Consider the following 27,214-nt stretch of genomic DNA (forward strand, 5'->3'; position numbering starts at 1 on the left):
TTCTCACAACAAAGGGAAGCCTTAGCTGAGGTCATAGGTTAGCGAGGTCACCCTGAGATATGACCATCCTCGTCTACTTTTTTGTTTTAACTGCACATGTGTCAGATATTATTGAAACTTGCTTATTATTATTATAAAGTTTAATAAAATATACCACGGCCAACTTAGATCCACTGCTACTCGCACTAGTGCGAGTAGCAGTGGATCTAAGTTGGCCGTGAATATACTGAATATTTTGTATATTACTTAAATTTATTCTGAGCAAATTTTTTAAAACAATTTAAATTATTATTGATTTAATTTAATGCATCATTTAAATGAACCAAATGAAATATACCGAAAGTTAAATAAAATAAAATTAATAATATTTTTTATATTAATCCGAGCAAAATATTGTATAACTTAATTTAAATCAATTTGTACGCAAATTACAATTTAAATTGTTATTGTTTGCTTGAATGCACCATTTAAATAAACTCACAGGAATATATTTAAAGTTTTCACTGTTTGTTACATAATATTACGCATTATGGGAAAATTAAACAATCAAACTGAAATATTCGGGTAAAAATGCCAAAATATTTCCTCCGGTCATTATTTTCTTCGCGTGTTCGGCGACATCCGATTGCGCAACAAGAACCCAAAAATGCGAAAGGGCATTTCCTCATATTTTCAAACTGGCGTAATTTGTATTTAATTTTATCCTTACACTAATCGAAATATTAGCGAAAAAACCTTTTAAGTCATTTCAAATGACGTAGTATTAAAAATTTGTCTTAAAAAATTAAATTTAAAGAAACAGACGTTCTATCATTCATTGCTACGTTATTAACAGCCACCTATATACGTGTTCGGCATACGATACTGCCAAACAGTTATAATTTCAACCCTTCTAAACCAAAATAGCCCGCCTTAGACAACAGGTTTTTTCCCTCGTAGATTTTTTTCTTTAAAATGTAGGCTTCATCGTTGCGTAACAGAGTATTAAAAATCTTACTTAGCGAAAACTGGAATTCGCGCTCAATTTAACCGGATCCAGAATCGGTTTACGTCACAGCGCTCCCAGATCTTTTTTAGAATTAAAACGAGAGGTGTGGAGTTGCGACACTAGATGCAACAGGAAAAACTTCCCTTTTATAAACGTCCGGGAATTTTTGCGCGCCATCTATTGAACGCGGACGTGGCGACAATTTTTGCGTCTATGCTATTTTTTTTTCAGGTACATTGTGATGCCAACCTTGAAAATATATCGTTTTTCAGGTGATTTGTGTTCTTTTGTTAACAATTACCGTTTTTAGACAGATAGATGTTGATTTCAGGTATTTGTGGGTATAATCATAAGTAACATATCATATGTAACATCGTATGTTACGCATTAACATATTGATGTTAAAGAGATTACATGACCAAAGAATTGTTTTAATTCTGTAGACCTTTACTGACAGTGACAGTTAAAATGTTGACATAACACCACGTGGTGGTGAGGTCGTTAAGTTTATTAACGCGTAATATGCTAATTTTGCACTTTATCGTTGATCTATACAAAAAGGGAAACCATAGACTATTAACCTTTGGAGTTATGGACTTACTAATCTTTACATTTATAATAAAAAAAATTATTACATTTATTAGCCATTGGTGAAAGTAAAAAGTAATATCATACTAAGTTCCTTATGGTACAATCAAAGCCGTTTCCAATTGAATATTAGTACCGGTTTTAGGTGAAATAGGACTCGTGATGGAAGTATAATATACAAATTTTGTACCTTTTATAGCTAATTGGTGGGACTGATAACGAAGCTTCAATATTTTCCCCAAATATAATAGGAATCGCGAAGGAACTAACAATATTTAAAAATAATCAAAGCTAAATAAACGCCTTGAAAGTCAATCTTTTTCAATACTCTTATTTAAATATCTTCATTGCTAATCTCCGTCACGTGTCCCGCTTCACTTTAACCATCACTTTCAATAGCAATTTACAAATTAGCTGCAAAAAAGCTAGAAAATGAAAATACACAAGGCTTACCTCCCCGCGTTTACAAGAATTACCAGATTTGTCAAACCAAAGGTCAACTATATATACATAATTTCAATTAAAACAACATTGAAAATATTAATTTAATACCCCAATGATTATGTTTATATCGTTTAACCTTACGTTTCAAACATAGCAGTCACTTGTATTTCCTTGGAGTTATATAGCCAAGGGCTAAATTAGGCTAAGGTAATCGATTAAAATAATATCGATTTAAAACACAAAACGTTTCTTAGAGAAAATCCCACTAAGCTAAGTACTCATAATTATTGTTAAATAGGTGCAAATAATTAATAACGCAAAAATTTCCTTATCGCGAAGATGCACCCTGACGTTACACTACTCTTCCAAAACGTCATTGTTATCGTTCCAGCCCCCCTGAATATGTACGCCTCTGTCTCAGCCAATAAGACGCGTTGTTTCCGTGGCAGACAAAGTTCTAAAACCGTCTGCGCGAAGAGGTGAGGTACTATATATATTTCGAAGTCGCGATTGCCCAGTCGCTCGTAACATTTACGGTCGAGTTTTAATAAGCAATATATTGAAAGAAATTGGAAATAGTAATACGTTACAATGGCTAGTGAAGACATTAAGCTGGAATGGGGTGACATTGTGGTGATTGTTTTGTATTTTGTTGGCGTACTTGGAGTTGGAATTTTCGTAAGTTAAATTTTATTCTGAATTATTCATCTAAATGAGTTTTTTGTTACTTTAAAATGAATGAAATTAAATACATTTTTAGAATGTTTAGGTATTTTAGGAGATATTTTATTTTAGAATAAACCGTTTGAGATTAAATTTTATTCATAATTATATATTTAAATTATGCTTTTTTAATTTTAAATTTAATTTAATTAAATGAAATTAAATATTGGAATATTTAGGTATTTTTGGAGAGATTTTATTTAAGAATAAAGTATTTGAGATTAAATTTTATTCATAATTATTAATTTTAATGATGCTTTTTAATTTTAAAATGAATGGAATTAAATTAAATATGGAAAATTTTAGGTATTTTAGGATATAATTTTATTTAAATCAGAGCCTTTTCTAATGTTATGAAAAATATTTTTTATATTCAGGTTATTAAGAAATAAAATTAAATAATGCTAATCTAGTTACTATGCTAAGCGATTTTTTTGATAAGGCTTTTAAATAAATTAATTTTTAAAAAGGTTTTTGTTATTTGACTGTACTCGACCCCTTTCTGAAATTTGACATATACGCTTGAACCCTTACCAACCTTTGACGATTTTCTGGTTATAGTATCAGGTGTGTTTACCAGATAGTTCTTGGAAAGACAAGAGTTTTGATTATTTTATGATGTGGAATTACCTTTATCACTATCATAGGTATACTTGTAAATCTTAATTCAAGATTTCATTTTATTACATACACTCTATTTAGATTAAAGTCGGTTTTATATTAGTTTAATCCATACACAAAGATTTTCGAAATTAGTCTAGCTTTACCTAAATATTTTCTTACTAATAAAACCAAATTACGTTACTTAATATTGAGTTAAAATAACTTTTAGATTATTTAGATGTTAAATGTTAGTTAAAGTTAAATTCTACTTAATAAAATAAGTTTTTCTTAAATATTTATTTATTTATTATTTTATTTAATATTTACCCCGTAAGCCAATAGTTTATTTTTATTAGTTAATCTATAATGCTAATTAATTAAAATAATATTATACTACAACCTACATTATGGAGACTACAGTATTAATAATGCAGACCTAAGTAAACCGGTATTTCTAGAAAGAATGTAGCTTTTTTTTATTTGGTGTTCTTTGGCTCCTGTTTAAGATTTATATTTAACCCTTTACATTCGACTGCACAATGTTGTGACCGCGATAAATTGATGAAGGGATTTTTTTTCTTCATCTTTAAGAGTTATTTAGTTTTCATAGTCTGAGACTACGGTTAAAGTCCTTTTTCTATGTGGAAACCTTTACCTTGAGGCTATGAAATAATAATTTTAATTACTTTTTATTGTACAGTTTTTGTTGAAATTTAATTAATATTGATATTGGGTTAAGTTTTTAAAATAAATATTTTTAATATTTTTCATTTATTATAAAATAATTTGGATATTTAATTTATGAATATTGATTGTAAATTAAGTTATAATTTATAAGTTTTCCCAAACTTAATAGAAGCTTAGATAAAACATTTTCAAGGAAATCGCCAAGAAGTAATATTTCCGAGAGCCAGGACCCGCAAGGCATGGTTAATATAGTTGTGGTGAAATAAGGGTGTTTATAAGGCATAGCAAAAACACGTCGTCCTGTTACAGGTGAAATATTTCCATTATTTCCACAAGCACTATGTCAACAGTAACTTGCAGGTCCTGGCTCTCGAAAATATTTCTTCTTGGGGATTTCCTTGAAGATGTTTTATTTAGGCGCCTATTATCTTCGGGTTAGTTTTATAAGTAGCGCGGTACGTTTAAGTATTAATTATAATATATTAATATTTTAAGCTTCATTTAATTTTTAATTTAAGTTTGTACAAAAATTGAAACGTTACACTTTTAAACACGGAACAACTATAATTTGTAGATAAGTCTGGAATGATAGTTTTAGTCCGTCAAAACAGTACGTTTGAAAATTATCGTAATTTCAACATACAAGAGCAATAAAATAGGGTACTTCAACAATCTTTTGTTACTACATCAATTGTTATTTTGTGGTTTTATCTTCTCAGACCTATTTCACAAACGGTATGTGCTAAGCTTTTGTTATTCCTAGAAGGCTTGGAAAAACCCCCAACTATAAGACTGAGATAATTCTCATTCGAATTAACGGCGTTTGATTCGATTGATTTTTAATGTTATCTCAAATTGACAAATGAGGGAGATTAAGTAGTCAATTATCTTTATAGAACACTTGTAAGATCAGGAGTTTGTCTAACACTGTAGGGAGGTAGAAGTCGATAGGTTTAACAAATGCGCTAAACAAGCCTGACATTCTTGTCGTAATTTCCAAACGTATCTTAATTTAGCACTCCACTTTAAACGCTCCATTTGCGAAAAATACGTCACGAAAAGTGTCATAGATAATGATTGAACAGCGTTTGTAGTTTCCGAGAATTTTCAGTTAGACTGTCTTGTCAATTAATTGTTGAAATTGACAAACACAAGTGGATTTATCTGGTGTTTAAGGGGGAAGACTACAGTGGCCATTGTCTACTTTCGCGCTATTTCAAGCTGAACTCTTTTAAAATTGTATTTTAATTTATAAAATTAATATTTAAGTGTAGAACAGCCTCTGGTTTAGTGCTTAAAATAATTAAGTTATTACGTTTTAATTCGAACCCCCGGAGCTAAACAAGTTGGGCAAGCGCCCAAACTACCCTTTAGTTAGGACCTTATACCTCGTTAACTATTAATATTAAAATTATCAAAATTATTTTAGGCCCTAGAGGAAGGTTCAGCCTAATAAGAAAAATATAATTCGATTATGTAATTGTTAAAACAGAAACTTTCAGCTTGAACGAAAAACAGGCTTTTACTGTATTCTTCCCCCTTAACTGTTTTTGGAAACTACTTGTTTCGATTTCATTTTAAATCGTAGTGTGATATGAAAAAACCATTTACGGATTTGGGTGAAACGCTTTTTCTTGAAAAAAAAATGGAAACATTTGTTCAATCGTGATGCCCCGAAGAGAAACCACGCCCATCTCTTGTAATCCTCTCCCACTTTATCTCCGTAAGAGGGGAAGACACTCCAGCACAATTCCATTCTTGCTCTCCTTGTAGGCGGAGATTCTCTTCCGGAAATCATAGAAACAGAGGCTATAGTTGTCGATACATATTCTCCGTTTATCTGTATACATACTTGGCTCTCAGTTTATTTCTCAGCTATCAATAATGCTTGACATTTGTATATTTCCAAACTAAAACATTTCGAGGCGTGTTTTTGATAAGATGATTTTTCGAGATTCCTTATGATTTTCCAAGGTTAAGATAGGCTATTACTTAATATACATATCTATTATGATTGACGTATTAAGCGCAACATTATTTTTAAGCAATTGATGGCTTTGAATATTTTATATTATTTATTTATTTATTATTATATAAATATTATAATTCCAATAAAATAAAAATACCAATATTTAGCAATTTTTAACTATATTATAGCATTCAAATACTATTTTAGAAATTAGTCGATTTTGAAGGTTACTTTTTAGCAGCAAATACTTATTCAGTCACTCCAGCAAAGCTCAAGGTTAACTTCAAACGTTCTCTGTTACGTAGATAAGTGCTTGGTTCAATCACGATCTTTTTGGGTATTTTAAAACGCGATGCAATATCCGAGGGGGTAATTTTGCGCCCGAAAAATCACCCATTACCACGATGAATTCTACTTGGTATACCAAAATTTAATTGACTTAAAAGCAAATCAAACTTTGTTGTAACTTTAATCCATTATGTTAATAAACGAAGCAAAATAGAAACAGTAAAATTCTGGGGAATACCTTAAGTATATTTATAATAATCAGCTAGGCTAATACCCAAGGCACCACCTTAGGCCTAAGTCATCAAGCGACTTTTGAAGCCTTTAATTCAGGTGGCCGGGTTACAATGCGTAGGAGGGTGGTGGCAAGCCCTGCATGCCACGCGATCGAGCCAACCGCTCCCTAGAAATCTACAACTGAATACACAGATTAATATCCTAAACCGGTTTAAACTTTTCCGTTAAATTTAATGGTCGATGGATAAATGAAACAAAACCTTGGAAAAAACCCTTCCATAGTTTTATTATTCATGTATTCGTAAGTCTAGTATTAACATAATTTGTCTACCCTTGTCTATTATTTATGATTGATACTTGAATGAGACCCCTGCTGACACATTTCGATCGTAATTATAGTTATAACTACTTAACACTTTTTGAAATATTACTTTTCTAAAGATGACCTCCTCGTACCATTAGAGGTTAACTGGCCAAACCACAAAGAGCCGGTATGTTTTAATTAGACTTTATACGAAAAATCCTTCAAAAGTATGGATTTTAAAATCATATTTTACTTTCCATAATCTTTATATGAAGAATTCGTAAAGAAATCAAGATTTATAAATATCCCAAATCCTACATTTTCCTTCCTAAAGACTTTATATGGAGATCCACAAAGAATATATTTTATACCAAAAATCATTAAAAAACATTTAATAAAAAATTCAAAAAATTTACTTCCCATAGACTCTTTATGGAAAATCCTTAAAGATCTTTTATATGAAAAATCCTTAAAAGTCTATATACAAAAAACCTAGGTTTTACTTTCCAAAGTTTACATAGTCTTTATATGATGAATCCGTCAGGAAAAAAAGATTAAAAAAACTCGTAAATCCTAGGTTTTCCCTCCCAAAGACTGCAATGAGAAATTCGATATTCAAAAACTAATGCAAAATCCCATTCTTTAAAAACATATGTTTCTCTATTAACACTAACCATTAAAATTAATCGCTGAAGTTACTATTATTTTAAATTAATTTGCACGGGCGTAATCTATTTAATAACAGTATTGACATTTATTCGTTTAGGTTATATTCGATTTATATAGAGTTCCTCTTTTTATGGGTTATTTAGTGTATGGTTTATTTATGTAAAATTTTAAATTTATATTATTTTTTTTAGTCTTCATTCAAAAGCAAACGTGATTCAGTCAGTGGATATTTCTTGGCCGGGAGGAGTATGCATTGGGTTACGGTAAGTTTGAAATTATTAATTTCAAGAAAGAATTGAAGATTAATCTAGCGGAAAATATTCCTCTCAATTTCAATCTTCCAGAAACTGCTTATTATAATGCTTTTACCTTGTATTTTAGTAGTTATGGAAATCATTGTCGTGTACTTTTATCTGTAATAACGGTAATAAGTAATAGTTTCAACCTGTTTTTTTACATTGGCTTCCTAAACACGTTTATCTAATTATATTCTTTACGATTTAAAGCTATTATCGGTAATGGTTAAATTAGTCCTAAGGGTTTCTATGGTTTTGAGAGTATTAGAAAAATTATTACACTGAATTGCTCAAAACATACCTGAAATAGTTCGACTTGTATTCACTTTTTGTCCCGCGAATTATTTCTTATTATTTTTATTATCAATTTATAGATAATTGAATTAGTTTTCAATATATCGAATCAGTTATCGTTATTTAAGGACAATCGAATCGATTGTTGGTAATTGGACACTGTCTTAATCTTCGTTAAATTAAAAACGAAGAATCAATTTGAGTTTATTTCAAACTGTGGAATAGCTTTTTCTACATTCATAACTAAAAAATATAATTTCGTAATTTCACAAATATTGAAATTAATTTTAAACGGAAATTCATTATTGTTTCTTCGCCACTAGGGAAATTAATTTAAAAATAGAATCGACTATCGTTACTTCAAATCTATGGAAATGTATTAAACTGGAATCGATTATCGTTACTTCAAATCTATGGAAATTTATTAAACTGTGGAATCGATTATCGTTACTTCAAATCTATTGAAACTAATTTAAAACTGAAATCGTTTATCGTTTCTTCAAAACTAAGAAAATTAATTTAAAACTGGAATCGATTATCGTTACTTCAGAACTATTATACTGCGGAATCGATTATCGTTATTTCAAAACTATCATACTACGGAATCGATTATCGTTACTTCAAAACTATCATACTTCGGAATCGATTATCGTTACTTCAAAACTATCATACTCTGGAATCGATTATCGTTACTTCAAAACTATCAAACCGTTGGACTAGTTAAACTACCTTTGTTTAAGCAAATCACTATTTATCACTCTTAAAATAATTTCCCAACATCAGAAGTACGAAAAGTATACCTTCCTACGCTCCTGGATTTCATTGATGACATATTGCATAATGTCACATTTTTCCCCCTGTTTCTCTTCAATGTGTAATATATTGTTTATTTTCCCACTGATTTAAAAGTGTTTGTTTCCTGACGTCACAGGTGGGTGCATCTCTGTTCGCCAGCAACATCGGCAGTGGGCATTTCGTGGGCCTGGCCGGATCCGGGGCCGTTTCCGGCATCGGCATCGCCGGATTCGAACTCAACGTGAGCCTCCATTCTTTCTTTTTATTGCGTTCATTTTTGTTACCATTTATTTTCCGCTTAAAAATAGCGAAAACATTTACTCATTTCTGCGAACGATTGTACTTTTACGTAACCTCTGAACCCCCGGTTAGGTAAACGTTTCGCTTATCGCGTAGATGATTACCCAGAATTTAGCGCTAGTTCCTGGATTGTCATAAAATAAACTTGATAAAAAATGACAGATCTATGATAATGACATTCTTAAGAGCGAGAACTCGAATACGTAACGGAGAACGTACGAAGCTATTGTTTGCGAACGTTTGCTGTAATGTTCCTTCCACATCAGTTCAATAAAAAGCAATTTTATTGCAACAGTTTATACAGAAATCCGTTCTAAGATTAGGACAGCTTTCCTGAAATTTTTCCATTATTTAAAATTTTACTTTTCTCGAAATTTGTCCGTTATTTAAAATTTTATTTTTCTTGAAATTTTTCCATTATTTAAAATTTTACTTTTCTCGAAATTTGTCCGTTATTTAAAATTTTATTTTTCTTGAAATTTTTCCATTATTTAAAACTTGATTTTTCTCGAAATTTTTCCATTATTTAAAACTTGATTTTTCTCGAAATTTGTCCACTATTTAAAACTTGACTTTTCTCGAAATTTGTCCATTATTTAAAATTTGACTTTTCTCGAAATTTGTCGATTATTTACAATATGACTTTTCTCGAAATTTGTCGATTATTTACAATTTGGATTTTCTCGAAATTTGTACATAATTTTCCGTTGACTTTTCCAGAAAAACGACTATTAATTAAAAATTATAGTTTTTCTCGAAATCTGTCAGCTATGGAAATTTTCAGTTTTCTCGAAATCTGCCAGCTATTAAAATTGTCAGATTTTATGGAAATCTGTCAGCTATTAAAATTAACAGTTTTTCTCGAAATTTGTACATTATTTAAAAAATCAACTTCGCACGTTCTCTTTTACGTAAGAGTGTTCTACCTCCAGATTTGAATTCGGCATTGTCATTGGAAAAATTCAATCGTGATTTTGAATTTGGGATCGAATATTACATAAAAGATTTCAATTATTTGGGAATTTTGCTGATTCGATGTTTACAGAATCAAAGCGTGTTTGCCCATATTTTGTACAATTCAGATTTAATTTGGTCTGAATAAAGATACCATTTATTAAATATGGTTTCCGTGTCGAACTATAGCGTTTATCCTTGCGTAGAACTACAATGACAAGCCCTTGAAAATATTGACATTCGTTTTACGCCGCTAGTCTGTATTTCCAATGAATTGAATCCTTGCGCAAACGCTCCTATCCTGACATTGAAACACCCGCTGTTTCACCGGTGGAGCTTTTGGGCAGCACCCTATCATTTCAATATGGGAAACTTATGATATGGGTAGATACGTAGTCGTGAGTGTAGTCGTCTTCGAATACGGGCGATAATTTACTTGGAATCTTTTAAATTTTGAGGGTGGCGCTACAGAATCATGCGTTTTGGGGAGCGGGAAGGTATGCATGGGTCACGTTACTGATTGGGAGGAGCCTCCTTAAATTCGGCCCGAATTTTCCAAAGGGGAGAAACCAAAAGAATGGTCAATAAGAATTCAAGATGGCGTCTTCCTTGAAAACATGTATTTACTAAAATATACTTCAATTTAGAGTACATTTAGCCTTCTTTTAAGCAAAATCTTAATGTTTCAAATGATAGTAGGATGTATTTTCAATTGCTTCAATCAGCTCTTGTATTTAATGACTGTTTAGTTATTTTTTAGCTTATCCAACGTGTTTAAGTGCTTCGATTTCATTGCAACTTAATACGTGTACGGATAATGATGTTCCGTATTGTTATTTCAGGCGATGTTTGTGCTCCTGATCCTGGGTTGGCTGTTCGTCCCAGTGTACATGGCATCAGGGGTGAGTTTCACTTTCTATTACAAAAGAAGCTGGTTAAGCACCGTCGCCGGCATGAACGGGAACGTCTAGGCTTCCACAGTCCTCCGCAGACGTTTCGTCAAGCGAACTCGGCAGTCCCGTAGAAGCGTTTTGACTTTCCCGTTCAAACTTCGGTTTTGCTAAACCTTTATTATTTCATTTTCATATTTCGAAAGTGTCATTCGATCGTAACTCAGAAATAAATTGACAGGTGGAATTTTTATCTTCCGCAGGTGTACACGATGCCCGAGTACTTGAGAAAGAGGTTCGGTGGACAAAGAATTCGAATATATTTATCCGTCTTAGCCTTACTGTTGTACATCTTCACCAAAATATCTGTAAGGGTTTTTTTAACCTTTGGAATGTACTATCGAGAATTTATTGCTAATTAGGGGGAGGTCTACGATTTAGAGAACCAAGGAGATGCCAGGCACCACCTTAGACCTAAGTCATCAAGCGACTTTTATTGCCTTTAATTCAGGTGCCCGGTTAAAATGCGTTAGATATCTTTACCTAATATTTACTTCAGACGGAGCCAGTAATATCCCCGCCTTTGATAGTGATCGCTGGTAACAGTGGTTTTGAGTACAACATAGCGTTGCTCTGATTAACACTTGACCATAAGTAACATAAATTTCCATAGGTATGTAACGAAGAAAAACATCCCAATTTGAATCCTTGTTATAATTTATCAGTGATCAAAATAAGTAGTTTTCAGAAAACGTCATACTTATGCAATAGCTATGTTACTTATGGCATTATATTTTAAAGATGTGTGCGCTACCAACAACTTTTAATTTTTTATCTCAAAATAGACATTAATAGTTAAACAAAAATGGTCTAAGTTCACAGTTCAATTCTTAAAGAAAACTAATACGGTTTCAAGTAAATTTTTACATGGTTTATGCGTTTGTGGTAAACCAGTGTACATGAAGACCAAATGTGTTTCAACAATACGAAAACGCGCTTTTCATATTGCTGTTAATATTAGTTTACCGAAAATCCCTCTTCAGGTTATTTTACCAGACGTAGGCGAAATTTGGTGCATATCAAGCTAAACCACGAAGAACAATTTTTAACACGCACGACCATGAAAAAAGGAAAACGTATAACTTATTATAAATAATTTAGCATAATTTAATTTAATTATTATCTAAATATGCCTATCCAACATTTTAAAACGTTGCATTTTAAACTAAATTTGTATAGTAATGTAGTATTAAAAATAACAATGTATAAATTTACGTAAACGTTAAAATATATTTAAATTTTAACCTAATTTCAGGCTGATTTATTTTCTGGAGCGATTTTCATCAAAGAAGCTCTTCAATGGGATTTGTACGTGTCCATCGGAGCACTCTTACTCATCGCTGCCTTATTCACAGTCGCTGGTAAGCGCTTCTTGCCCTTGGAAACCATTCAATCCTCAGACCCTGAGTCATTTTAATTGGTCTGTGTCTTTAAAGGTGGTCTGACCGCTGTCATGTGGACTGATTTCTTTCAAACTATCCTGATGCTTGTTGGTGCTTTCGCTTTAACTATTATAAGTAAGTGGTTTCAAATACTCACTTCATACGACCATTAGCAAGAATGTGTTCGAGTGAATATAAAATATGTATATGGAAGAAACCCCTCGTGTAATGTTTACCCTTTCTCCATGCACCAGAGCACATTCTTGTCATGAGTAGGTCATATGAGTAGCAAAACGTTCAGTTGGCCAAAATTATCCTAATTAAAAAAAACACACAAATATTTTAGGCATATATTTTAAATATTTAGATTGTGATGGCAAAAATATTTAAATAACGCCATGCGGTGGCAAGTTCCTGAACTATATACTATAGCGTATTGTATACAGGGTGTTTCAAGAGGTTATGCAAACATTTTAATGATTTGTAGGGGTGAGTTGAGAAGTATGCCTGTTTTTTCACCATTTTCCTACGATGAGTGAAAAGAGCGCCAGAGAGCTTCAAAGTGTGGCCCACTAGCCCCTGGAAGTAGGCTGCCACAAGCGCAAACCAAGCAGCGGGGAAATGTGATTTCAGGGGTACGATGAAATCGCGGTCCATCACGACTTTAAATACTGTTTAAGTTTACTTTTTTACTCTGGTTACCTCGATTTATTTACAAAGTCCTTTTTTACCTATCACCTTAGTGTTTGCATTTCCCTGCTGCTTGGTTTTGCGCTTGTTGCAGCCTACTTCCAGCTGCTAGTAGGCCACACTTTGAAGCTCTCTGGCGCTCTTTTAACTCATCGTTGGAAAATGGTGAAAAAACAGGCATACTTCTCAAATCACCCCTACAAATCCTTAAAATGTTTGCATAACCTTTTCAAACACCCTAAATAAGTGCATTAATTCAATAATTAACCATAATTCAACGAAAATAATCGCCATTTTAACGTTGAATCGGTTATTGGTGAAAAGACTGTTAAAAATATGGTTAGGGCAATTTTAATGTTTATAGTACGTTACTTATGCTAATAGTTACACTTATTTGTCAGTAGTGAAAATAAGTAGTAATTGTCATTTATGAGACGTGTGTCCTGTGTGATACCATTTACTTATGATATTCGTAAATGATCTCTTAACGAATAGGTCTGATACGAGTTGGTGGTTACGAGAAACTTCTGCACGACTTCAAAAACGTTCAGCCTGAACCAGAATACATTGGCTACGGAAGGGACAACCAATCTTGCAGTCAAGTAGCGGACAATTACGAACACATTCTGAGATCGGCCGACGATCCCGAACTTCCATGGACAGGAATGATCTTTGGCTTGACCATTTCCGCCATTTGGTATTGGTGTTCCGATCAGGTACAGTGTTTCACTCACTTTTAGCGTCGACGTGGTCTAATTTATTTCAATTAACAGGTCATTGTGCAACGTTCTTTGTCCGCTAAGAGCTTAACTCACGCCAAGGCTGGTTGTATCTTGGCTGGGTACTTAAAGTTGACTCCTTTGTTCTTGTTGGTATTGCCTGGAATGGCCGCCAGGGTGCTTTTCCCAAGTAAGTTCATAAAGTGTTTCTTCGGAATTGTAACTTCTAAACGCTTCTTTGAGCTTAACTTTAAAAAAAATTCTATCCTGACATTGAAAAACCCGTTGTTACGCCCGTGGAGCTTTTGGGTAACGCCTTTTTATTGCAATTTAGGAACGTTATGACTTGGGTTAATTCGTAGTCGTGAAAGTGGCCGTCTACGAAAAACCACTACAATGTACTTCAAATTTTAAGGCCACATAATCGTTTTGATTTTCAAATGTGGAGCTACATAATCAAGTGTTTTGAGAAACGGGAAGGTATGCCGGAGTCAGGTAACGGAAGGGGAGGAGCTACCTAATATTCGGCCCGAATTTATAAACGATTCTGTGCACCTTTAACCCTACTTTTCTGACAAAGATGGCTTTTGAACCGGGAGGGTTTGGTGGTTCAAACTGTCCTCCGAAATAGATCAAGGGGAGGGGGTTACAAAACCACATTTCAATTCAGACTCGAGGGGGTTCAAAAAGGAAATTAGTTGAAGGTCAAAAAAGGGTAAACAATTGAAACTCCACCCAAAACGAAATCGTGAATACGCCATTGTGTAATTGATTTTCTCAGAATTAAGACGTTTATTAACTTCTGGTCTTAATGGGGAACGGCCAATCTTTTAAAAATATGGCCTTATTTCCGTATCAAAGGATTAATAAGACGTTCAATATACTAACACGTACCTTTTTTGTCTGGAAAAAATAGCTTTTGGCCCAAAAAGTTTAAACGAAAAATAACGCCAGGTGTTTGGGTTTGAATTTTCGCCGCCATCTTAGGGGCTGCCGCCAGCGCCACTAACCCCGTATGAGCGATTTGCGAACTATCCTAACTTTTAAAATCGCGCAATTTAGGCTTAGGTCTCTTATAACTGGAACGCGCCGCCCGTGCGAAACCAATTTTTTGCGTCTTCAGCAGCGCTCGCTTCTACGTTGTTTTTCCGTCTCACCGACTTCTCACCAGGTGTCGCGGCGGATGCGCGCTTTTCGATTTCCCGAAGTTTCTTTATTTTATTAAAAATTAACCACTCGATTTTTTGACGCGGTTTTCGCCATAAATTTTAGTTTTTAATGGGCTATAGGGCTATCTAACTGGTTAAAGCTTGACCGTTCCCCTTTAAGTAAAATGACGTATCTACAAGATTTCCTATTGTTTCCAGACGAAATAGCGTGCTCCGACGAAGAGAAGTGTTTCCAAATTTGCGGCAGCAAAGGTGGCTGCAGTAACATTGCCTATCCAAAGTTGGTCATCGAGTTGATGCCTCACGGAGTCCGTGGCATTATGCTTTCCGTCATGCTGGCCGCTCTCATGAGTTCGTTGACCTCCATCTTCAACAGTAGCTCCACCCTTTTCACCATGGACATCTGGAGACGTCTGAGACGACAGGCCTCCGAAATGGAACTCCTCATTGTCGGAAAGTGAGTGCGCCTTTCATTACCTTGTTACGTTTTTGAAGCGAATGGAAGCTAGGAGCAACAAACACAGCACCCCCACACAAGGAGAACGCAACCCGTCAACAATCTTGCCTTTCATTACCTTGTTAGTTTTTTGAAACGAGTGGCAGCTAGGAGCAACAAACACAGCACCCCCACACAAGGAGAACGCAACCCGTCAACAGTCTTGCATTTTCTTGCGTACAATTTTGATTCGCTAAAGCCTCTAGACGTCTTAGCGCCTGCTGCTGTCAGAAGGGGAAAATTGTCTTCCTCCTTTCCGTAAAACGTGCAGCGTAAAGGCTCGTCCAATGCAATTTGTACACAACACCGTGTTAGTGTATTCAAAAGCTAGCTGCGTTCTCCTTGTGTTTGTTACTCCTAGCTGGCAGTTGGATACGTTTCATTATTACAGCTCCAATGATAGAATTCCTACCAATGCGAGGATATTCAGAATTAAGTTGAGGTCATCCGCGATTTGCGCAGTACCACGCATACAGTGCAAATGGTAGATCACATGAAATTTGAATGCCTGATTACCAAGGTCATTAGACACGAGCTTATGAGGACGTAGAAACTCAGTGGCTTGGCAACCACGATTAGTGGTTTAAAACTATAACTATAAACTAGACCATGGTGCCTGTGTGAACTAAATGTACTGAGTTGGTAGGTGAATAGTGTTATTTTACCCAGTGGCGTAAGAATGGGGGGGGGGTACAGGGGCTCAATGTACCCCCCTTGAAATTGGAAAGGGGCGCCAAATTTAGCATCCAAACTGCACTCCCCTTAACGTTCCCACGCGCCTGATTCTACCTCACAATACGCGTGGAGGATGCCGGGAAATGGCATTCATCATTGACAATAATTGAGAAGTTAGAAAACAAGCGCGTTTATGGGACGACAGTAATTGGAATACTGTAGGGAAACGACTTATTCGGTTCTTTAACTTTTGTTAATCTAAAAATCCATATATGTGATTATGTGATATAATAATCATCAGGAATATCACTAAAAAACAAATAAGGTATTATGAAGACTGTTGTGTTTCATTTGTGCATTAAATATATAACTATTATTTACTTAAAAGTAGTATTTATTGTGATTTATTATTACTAAGATGTTCTGCTTAGTAAGAGTGATGAGGGAGAGGGGGAGAGGGGCAGCTTGCCCGTTAATGTTCGCTTACCGCTACGGCTGGTGGCGCCACCTTAAGTTCATAAATCTAACGATATTACAATATTACCATATTACATCAAACACCAGTCAGATTTCAACACGTCGCGAGGGGAAAATCTCGGCTGTAAAACACGCCCATTTCTATCCCCATAGTCTTCTTTAGACAGTCCAAGTGTATACCAGTATAATTTCCTGTTATCATACCATACAAGAAGGTCTATTAATTATGTAACAAGAAGGCAAATCTATAATATATTTATTTGATTCAACAGGGTGTTCACTTTGGTCCTGGTCGCCATCAGTATCGCGTGGATTCCCATCATCCAGTTGGCCCAAGGAAGCCAACTGTTCCACTACATCCAAAGTGTGACGAGCTTCTTGGCCCCACCCGTCTGCGCCGTCTACCTGTTGGCCGTTCTTTGGGAGCGCATCAACGAAAGCGTAAGCATTTACTACTTATCAGAAGTTAACTAAGTAGTTAATAAGTTGCTAAGTATGTACACTAGAGTTTCAGCCTATGGTAAATTCCTGCCATAGCAGACGAAAGCCAACACTACTGGACCATTATTTTGCAGACGATGTTTTCTAGAATCTCGCGAGCTTAATTAATTAAAAGTTCGGCTAGTGCTTCCAATTGATCAGGCTATTCAGGTCGTGATTTTCAGATATCTGAAGGTAATCAGTTAGTCAGATCAGGTTGATCTAGTGTTGTTAATTTTCCGGAAAAATAAAATGCGGAAGATTTTTCAGAAAATCGGAAAAAATAAAAAATTGAAACTGAAATTACTTTTCAAGGATTTGTAATGTTTGTAACTTTTTATCGATATATAATGTCTAATATCAGTAAACATACTACAAAACATTAATAGTGTAACATTGTTAATCAGTTTAAACTAGTCTAGATGTTTAATTTTACTTTTAGATTCGTAAAAATGAGGCGAAAAAGCCGCTTTATTTAAATTTGCAAACAATATTAGATTAATCATGGAATGAAACCTTTTTTTATTTTTTTCGGAAAAATACGGAAAATTTTCCGGATAAAAGGTCTCGGTCATTTTTCGGTAAATTTTCTGACTTACAACACTAGGTTGATCTGTTATATTTCCCTCACCCATGCAATCTCATTTCCAACTGTATCTGATTTATTGTCTCGAGTAACCGATTTAAACTGATAAATCATCTCACCAAATTCAGATTGATGAACAGTTTTCTGACTTATACGTTTAGTATTTATAATCTTGTGGAAAGCAAATTAAAACAAACTAATTAAAAATTTCGAAAGGAATTTAATCGGGTGATATATTAAAAAGATAACTGTGAAGCATTTGAAATCCGCTCACCTTCTGTCGGTTGGTTTACAATTAATTCAAAGGATGATAAAATTAGCGAATTAACGTTAGAATTAACTCAGATTAGTTTGGGGTTTAAACAAGCTGGTTTGCAACTGTTATCTGAGAATCGGTTGGAAGCACTAACAAGGAGACGTATCCCGAGGTGTTTCAAACTCGGGGGTTGAGCAGACCTTCGTGTATCTTGAAAGCTCCTAAAGGGAAAAGTTTCAATGGCCATCCGTTTCGCCATGGCAACCAAAAATGTTTTTCACAACTCAAGTTTAAACTTTCTCTACGTAAAATAGCATGGAAAAATCCTAACATTTTCCAAAAATTAAAAATTAAAATTTTGGCAAAACAATTGGATATAATTGATAAAAATGGTTACCCATTTATCGAGGTTGTATACTATTGGACCGAATCCCATTGAACCGAAACGTATTTTCGTTTATAGCCCAACATAGCGGGATTCGGTTGAACGGGAAATTTAAATCTGGTTCATTTTCACTTCGGGTAGGTTAGGTTAGTTCAGGTTAGGTTAGGTTGGGTTAGGTTAGATATGGTAGGCAACTATTTCACGTCGGGTCTTATCAAGGTTATTTTCAAAAATTAAACCCGGAAAATATCGAATTTCAAGGGAAAAAGGTCAAAAAATACACATCGGTACGAAATAATAAATATTTAAGACATAGTTTAGTCCAAATTAGATATACTATCGTCACGTAACCTACGATATATAAATATGTATCACTAACGGTATATTGAATGAAAACCGCGCAAAACGCGGTTTTCGGTCGATTGGGATTCGGTTAAATGGTACATTCGGACGAATGGGATTTCGGTCCAATGGTCTACAATCATTTATCGATAAAATTTCAGTCAAATGCATGCTTGAGTTGTCAAAAACCTTTTTGGTTGCCATGGAAAAACGAAAGGCCATTGAAACTTTTCCATTTAGGAGCTTTCAAAATAAATGAAGGTCTACTTAACCCAAGATTCGAAAAAAAAGGGAACTATAAGGTTGCCTCGATCGCGTGGTTTTTTATCAAAATATTACGAGTTTTGCGTGGCTATGTAAAATCGTGACGTCACCCAGATGAGATCGTATTGAAAATCAACGGAGGCTCATCTGGATGACGTCATCAATTTTAACTCGTACAGATATTTTTTCAAACATCTTCTTGATCGAGACCCCCTTGTACTTAACCCCCGAGTTTGAAAAAAATCGGGGAGAAACACCTGGGGATGTCTCCTTGTTAGTTCAGCAATTAATCTAGAGATGGCGTCATGTTTTTCACAGCCAGGCAGTAGCGGTGCCAGCAATAGGCCGGGGTAGGCCTGGGCCTACTTGAAATTTTGGTAGGGGCCTCCAAAAGTCGTCTTACGGGGCCTCCAAAAGTCGTCTTACGGGGCCTCCAAAATTTAATGTATGGGCCTCCAAATTATTTAATATAAAAAATTTCTATAATTTGTTTGCGAAATAATTTATTTATTTATTAATTATCCAATATTCAACGCGAGTGATTCGCTTAACGACACTGCTGTTTTTATTCCTTTCAAAGGTACGAGTCACTTTTCTTTGACAGTAGTTTATTTTTTAGTTCTAATTTTTCGCGAGCGCTACTATATCGAAATTGTATCTTTAATTTAATCTTTACAACCTTCTTAAACTTACTTAACTTACGTTAGTGTACCTACGTACATTCATTTTCGTAAAGTTTTAAGTTCTGATGTAAGGCATGTACATGCGAAGTACCGAAGGAATAAATGTAAATTTATGGACTGGATTTCAGTCGTAGAAATAAGTAAATAACCACTCATTTGTTAAGTGTTATCGGAACACAAAAAAGGATCATCACACTCAGTTTTTAGTAATGTTTAAATTCCTAATTAACTCTAATTTTTCGTCGCGTACCCATTTTACCCAAAAATTTCACCACTTGCTTCAAAAAAATTAAATAATCCACGTGGATGGATTTGAAAAAATTGTGGTGGGGGGGGGGCCTCCATAATTTTAGTGGGGCCTCCAAATAGTTGGCCTACCTCCCCAAAAATCCTGGCGCCGCTACTGCAGCCAGGGTTGTCACAATGACAGGGTAAATAGAATTGAACAACACGGGGATTCAGTAGACTTATTTTGGTAAATTGATGCTTCAGTGAGTGTCATCTGTCGTATTTCCGATTTCCTCACGCTGTCATTTCTGTTGAAAACAGGGTGCCTTTTGGGGTCTGATGTCTGGCCTTATAATCGGTCTGATTCGATTCGCTTTGGAATTCATCTTCACCGCTCCATCTTGCGCCTCTGGGCTCGAAGACCCTCGACCTCTAGTGTTAGCCCGGGTTCACTACCTTCACTTTGGCATCATACTCTTCGTCATTTCCGGCGTCATCACCACCGTCGTCAGCCTGCTCACTGAACCGGCCAAGCCCGAAAACGTAAGCGCATATTTATCTACTTATGGTATGATTCACGTAGGGTATTAAAATGCTGCTAAAGTATTTCGAAACAGTCTTATTGAAGAGATGCTTCCTTATTACACAGTCAAATGGCGAAATGTTCGTTCCATCCTTAATTATAGCTAGGAGCCACAAACGCAACGAAGGTTTGTGAACGAATTTCATTGGACTAGCATCACGAGCCTTTACGCTGAACGTTTTACGGGCGGGGGAAAGACAATTTCCGAATTTTCCCCTTCCGACGCCAGCAGGTGATATAGCGTCTAACCAATGAAAAACGTACACAAGAAAATCCACGAATTTTGACGGGTTGCGTTCTCCTTGCGTGAGGTGTTATGTTTGTTGCTCCTAGGTTCCATCCTTAATTATAGTCACCGCCGTAAGCATAATAATCAGCTAGACTAATACCACCTTAGGCCCAAGTCATCTAGCGACTTTTAGTGCCTTAAATGATAACTATAACCGGTTTGAATGAAGTTTGACCATAGCTAGGCCTGCATTAGACCTCTTTTCTGACCAAGGCTGAATTTTATAATTCCGTCTTTAATCCGAGATATTTGATGTCAAAGTTCAAAGCGTACAACTCTATGGGAACCACGTTAAATCGCGCGTTAAACATATTAATGTATTAGCCAGAAACTTATGAACATTGCCGGCTAAGTGGCTCTACATCTCGCTCTACATATAGGCTAATTTTGTGGTGATTTGATTTAAAAAATCGATTAATTAAAACTTTCAATATTAACAAGAATGTATTTATTTATACTCAGGGAGAATGAATATGTCGAGACTATTGACGGAAACGTTGAGCCCCTAACCCTGTCACGCGAAGGGGGGGGGGGGGAGGAGGCGGTCTTATTTTTTGCGTCCTCGCAGCAGCGTTAATCGCGTCGAAAAACGTAATTTTTAAGAACCAATGAGCTTGCAGTATTATTTGATTTTATTAAAGCGGAGGAGCATACCGGGGGCCCCAACGGGTGGAATTAGAGAAACGCTAAAAATAATCTCGACATATTCATTCTCCCTGAGTATAAATAAATACATTCTTGATATTAATAATAAGAATATTTAAATTGTATATTAGCCAGGTTACACAAGTTTAAGATTTCATATTAACAGAAGTAAATGAGTCGAATTATCAATGACCATTAAATTGAATGAAGTGTTTTTCTCATTTGGCTCAAATAAATAAATTTTCTTCGCGCGTATTTAGTTATACAGACTGACTTACTGGACAAGACATAACGACCAACCACGTAAAGAAATTCGCAAGGCCAAGAACGACACCAACGCCAATACCATCATTTCCAATGGCGGCAAAGTCAACAATGCCTTTGATGACGCGGTCATCAGCGAACAGCCGACTGAGAAAGGAGCTGGCTTAGAAATGAAGGCCATTGGACCAAATGAGGTGGCACCGCCTCAAAGCCAATATTCTGACGAAGGTAAGCACATTTTTTAACATTTCAATAGTTCTTTTTATAAAACCTTGGCCATCTTGTTGAAATGTTGCCTCCCCGCTTCAGCTGTGGATCCGTTTTCTCTCCCACTAAAGAGTTTGGCTGAACTATTCTAGGGCAACATTTCAACAAGTTGGGCAAGCGTAAAGACATTTTATAAAATCAACTATTGACTCACACACTTCAAAATTGGCGGTATATTTGAATTTGAAAATAAATTACGCTTCATTGGCTCCAAAACCAAGTAACTCGACTTAAGTGAATTTACTTTTTCGGCGTCTTTCTTAAAAGCATTCAAAGTTTTCAACCTTAATTTAATAAAATATTAAAAATAATATTAATTAATAATATTTTTAAAAAGCATTTCGTAGTAATATATTTTAAAACTTAAATAATGATGAACTCGAATGTTTGTTTTTGGGATACTTGATTTCGGAACTAAGGTAGCGAGCTTGGCGCTGTATGTAACTTCCAGGTAACAACGGAGAGGAATCTCCTTTTCTAGCTAATAGTCTTAGTCGATAATTCAAAAACGCCGCCGATCAGTTTAGTAAAATATTTTCGGCGGCGTAATCGTCGGCCATTTTCGGTATGGAGATACAGGCCGGAAGGCAGGCAAGGCTGCCAGATTTCGATAGACCGAAAACGGCCAACTCTCTCAAATGTTTTCGTTTTCAAAACGAAAATTTTGCGGCGTAGCTATCGACTAATACTATTTTTGTAATAAGACCAAGGCCTATTGATAATTAAAACGCTATTTTTGTGAAAAGTAACGCTAACTTCGGCGACATAATGGCGGACTATTGAATCGGAGCTTGAAATTGACTTTTATAAGCATTCGCTTCGTTTCTGAAGATACTTATTTTGAAATTTGAGGTAAAAACGCGTTCAGTTGTATTTATAGCCTTCAAAGTAACCTAGTAATCATTCTACCAACAAAGAGATATAAATCAGTAGCTTGTTAAATTGATGATAAATCAAAAAATTTCATCATCACTAAACCAAAAAACTAATATTAAAGGTTACAATTTTAACCTGTTTTAACATAAATTAGAAAATGTATCGTACATTATCGTATCCTCAGACCAAATGATCGAAAATAGCAAACCAATTTGCATATTACATACAGGGAAACAAACATTTAGAAACCACCATCGAGTATAAAATTTTAATTTCGTATTTCTACACCAGATGACGCCAGCATGGATTTTTTAGAGCAAAATTTTAAAACAAAATTAAGTTATTATATTTATTATATAATTATAATAATTTAAGTGCTATTTCAAGCTGAAAGTTTATATACAATATTTTAGAAAATATAATTATACAAAATTTAAGCTTTTAAATAACCACAATTTAAATTAGACTTTCGCGGGTTTTATAATTTTTGATATTTCAGATTGTGAACTGATGGCGCCATCTAGTAACAAGTAGATTATTAAAATTTTACACACAATGGTGGTACCCCCGTAAAAGGGCCTTCTCATATTTGCGTATTGGTGTAATCGACATGTACGATAATTATACGTACGTCTAGCAACGCCGTTGAATCTGCTAACTTCAAAGCTGCTATCTACGAGGGGCAGGTCACTTCCTTGATTAACGACGCACTCCTCAAAAGATTATATCCGATTTAATCGTGATTATTTTGATTAAATTCAATTTAATCACGATTAAGTTGATTAAATCACGTTTAATCATGATTAGAATGTTTAAATCTGATTTAATCATGATTAATTGATTAAATCTGATTAAAATGATTAAATCCTGATTAAAAAATTATATCGTGATTAGTATGATTAAATCGTACTTTAGTTTTGATTTTAATGATAAATTATCGATTCGACCGATTATATTGATTAAATCGTGATTAAAATGATTAAATCTTATTAAAATGTATAAACCTAATTAAAAAGATTAGATCATGATTAAAATGATTAAATCTCGTTTAAATGATTAAATCCTGATTAAAAAGATTAAATCATGATTAGAATAATTAAATCTCTTTTAAATCGTGATTAGATTTTCTAATCTTGATTAGATTTTTTAATCTTGAATACCCTGATTTAATCACGATTACCCTGATTTAATCATTTTACTATTATTAAGACACACCCAAAATGGAAGTGACCTGCCCCTCGGCTATCTAGTGGTTTAAATTTGTTCTAAGCCTAGCAGATAGCAATTTTCATGCATAACACCTATATATTAAAATTTTTCCGTTGATAGTTGAAAATTTAATGAAATGATTTTATTAATATATTTATTTAGATCTTCCAATTTGGAAAAAGGCATTCTTCTGCGTTTGTGGCGTCAGCAAAGACCTCAGGGATACCCAGAAGCAAGAAGCTCCTCAACTGTCTCCTACCGAAGAAGCCCAACAAGCCGTTGGCTTTCTCAAGGAAAACAAATTCTGGTCTAGCGTTACGAACTTTAACGCTATCCTACTTCTAGTCGTGGGTGCCTTCGTATGGGGCTTCTACGCGTAATGCGCATTTCACCATAAAATCCAAAGCCAAGGCTCAACTTCGTGCCACTTTGAAATTTCAAAGTTAAAAAAATAATTAAGTTAAACTAACTTGTAAACATTCCAAGTGGATTTTTAGACAATTTTTCCTCCAAATAAAATCTGATCTAAGATTTTTTATTACCTCATTGAAGAGGTTTTGATATTCTGTACATAGTCATTATGTGTTGTAACTTGTAAATTAATTTATGCGTAGAGTAATTAATATTATTACGTCCTTTTTGGTACTGTTTTCGGGTATTCAAAATTCAGTTTTATCAAATTTGTTTTTAATTTAAATATCGTGACTAAATGTTTGGAGGTTTTATACAGTGAATCATTGATTAATAATAAACTTCTAGAAATCAAGACATTTAATGAATTAAGATTGCCAAGAGTAAACTACGTTAATTTTTATCAGATTAAGTTTATATTTGATTGTGTTGAAAAAGAAAAATTGAATAAAAAGAGATTTTATTTAAAGATTTTTGTTTAATTAATAAAACAATGCAGTTCTAAGGTCCTTTTAAGTTTCAAGATTTTATTTCATTTAAAGGTGCATAAAATCGTTTGAAAAATTCGGGATGTTTTTCAGGTAGCTCCTTCCTTTCCATCGTGTGACTCAGGCGTGCCTTCTAGCCTCTCAAAACACATGATCATGAAACCCACCATCAAAATTCAAATGGTCCTTTAAATCGGGGCAAAAAAGCACTAAAATGTAATTTAAACAGCAAACAAACCGCACCGAATTATTTGGTGTTACATACCAAAACATAGCGATGAATACAATAGCATTAGTTGGAATAGTTAAGGTTCTATTGCCCCCGAGCTGCAGAAACGAATTGGCTTAAACTACGTCGAATGTATAGCACATTTTTTAAAATTTATTAATGAGTCGAGGGCTCACCACAACCCCAATTTTAATGATAACAAGGTGACCACAGCCTGCAGGGCCGTCTTAAGGCATGGGCTAAATGGGCTACAGCCCAGGGCCCCCAGCCAGTTTTAGGGCCCTGGAAAGGCCTGCCATACAGTCTCTACTCTAGGGATAACTCTTTAGTTAGTTAAATATTATTTATGCTAAATTAATATTACGTATCTTTTAGTTACGTCTAAAGTAATTTGACTCATCGCCACATCGCGTATCCTACGGTACCAAAAATTTCTAAAACCTAACAGAGTCACTGTCAGTAAAAATATTATTTTCAGTAGGCCTATGTTATACTTTTGAAATTAAAAGTTTTGGTTTGATTATTGTGCAGTTGAATTTAGACAACGTACATACAAAGGCTGACCGTTGGGGATCAAAAAGGTCTTAAGAAATAATTTAGCCCAGGGCCCCAAAAGGTCTTAAGACGGGCCTGACCATTGAGTTGGGAATAATACTATCTAGAGCCCCAGTTCAAAATTTCCCCATAGGCTTTAACACAGCATTAGTGAAGATAGGAACGAAAATCATGGGAGGGTTATCAACTACGACAAAAGACACCTATGAGCGAAAAATGCAACTATTTAAATGAAAAATTCTTCGATGGCCCCTGCCGCCACCTATTAGCGACTTTGTGAACTATTATAATTTTAACTTTTGAATTGAAGTGGGAAAGCGACGCGTTTTTAAGAAAAAATTTGAAAACACGTTTTTTTAAATTAAAGTCATGTATATCTGAAAACTCTTTATTCACACAATAAGGTTTCTTTTGCGAGTTCTTTACTATTATTTAATAGATTTTGAGTGAAATTTTAAGCATAATGAGTAGGAAATGCGCAATTTTGTCTAGAGACATCTCTTGAAAGCAACACCATAACAACTTCTGGCTTTGTTTTTTTTTTGTTGCCATTAATGGCAGTTGGAAAATTCCAATTGTTTTTTTTTTGTTCACGGAACACCAGCCTGGTTGTTGGACAAGCTGGTTCGGGAAGCTTTTCATCACATCAAAGCCACTGGTGCTGAATGGTAGGTGATGGAATTTCTTCCAATATTGCAATGGCCCAGCGACTAGTAGTAGTTATGACATCCAAAGAAATAAAATCAGTTTTTCCTAAGCCTGGTAAAATTCATAATTATTAAAAATAGAAATTTTAACTTAAAATTTATAAATTTAGCAAACCCAGAGAAAAAAGTAGTATTCATTTTGGATATATGTCATATGTTCAAACTTCTAAGAAACTTGTGGGGATTTTTCAAGGTTATCTTTGATCAGCGAAATGATTATAACGAAGTAAAGAAAATTTTATTTTAACTTCTGGAAAAAAATATAAAATTATTAACATCTTGACAAATAATAGGAAATATTATGGTCTTTGGTAGAATTACTCGAGAGCATCCAAGCTGTAGAGGGTCTTAGTCTGGCCAACAAACTTACACGCTTTCACATTAAGTTTCATACACAAAAGATGATAGTAAAATTAGCAGTACAAACAATGAGTGCCTCAGTAGCGAGCGCCATGAAAATTCTGAAGGCAATTAAGGTCAAAGAGTTTCAGAAATGTGATCCAACAGTTAACTTCATTGAAATTGTGGATAGGTAGAGATAGGGTGTAATCATTAGCACATGTTAAGATATTAAGTTTGTTTTGCTTACCTCAGAGCTTTTGATATCCTCAATTCACGAAATCCATACGCTAAAGGGTACATGGCTCCAATCAATAGCTATAACAAAGAGAGAGCAAGGACAATCCTCCTGAAATGTTAAATTTGTGTGATTAGGAAGGAAACTTGATTTCATACGGTACTATTGCTATTGGTAAATTATTCCATATTAGTTT

General features: G+C 34.5%; 1 protein-coding gene across 1 annotated transcript; it reads left to right on the forward strand.

The window, feature by feature from the left end:
- Window positions 1-2,529: 2,529 nt before the first annotated feature.
- LOC149921269 (sodium/glucose cotransporter 4-like) lies at window positions 2,530-24,931 on the forward strand. Its single transcript, XM_090163723.1, has 14 exons — window positions 2,530-2,698; window positions 7,689-7,760; window positions 9,019-9,123; window positions 10,979-11,038; window positions 11,290-11,394; window positions 12,342-12,447; window positions 12,523-12,603; window positions 13,654-13,874; window positions 13,932-14,067; window positions 15,245-15,503; window positions 16,967-17,135; window positions 20,240-20,461; window positions 21,696-21,927; window positions 24,214-24,931. The coding sequence occupies exons 1-14, from the start codon at window positions 2,612-2,614 to the stop codon at window positions 24,429-24,431; spliced, it is 2,073 nt and encodes a 690-aa protein (XP_090019849.1). The 5' UTR covers window positions 2,530-2,611; the 3' UTR covers window positions 24,432-24,931.
- Window positions 24,932-27,214: the final 2,283 nt, after the last annotated feature.

Source organism: Leiobunum rupestre, chromosome 11, assembly GCF_980474605.1.
Source record: "Leiobunum rupestre chromosome 11, qqLeiRupe1.1.hap1, whole genome shotgun sequence".
Classification (NCBI taxonomy): Eukaryota; Metazoa; Arthropoda; class Arachnida; order Opiliones; family Sclerosomatidae; genus Leiobunum; species Leiobunum rupestre.

Coding starts and splice junctions, on each gene's coding strand:
- LOC149921269 (XM_090163723.1), top strand. CDS start 2,612: ATGGCTAGTGAAGACATTAAGCTGGAATGGGGTGACATTGTGGTGATT. Junction 7,761..9,018: donor GGAGTATGCATTGGGTTACG/GTAAGTTTGAAA, acceptor CTGACGTCACAG/GTGGGTGCATCTCTGTTCGC. Junction 17,136..20,239: donor GGGAGCGCATCAACGAAAGC/GTAAGCATTTAC, acceptor TGTTGAAAACAG/GGTGCCTTTTGGGGTCTGAT.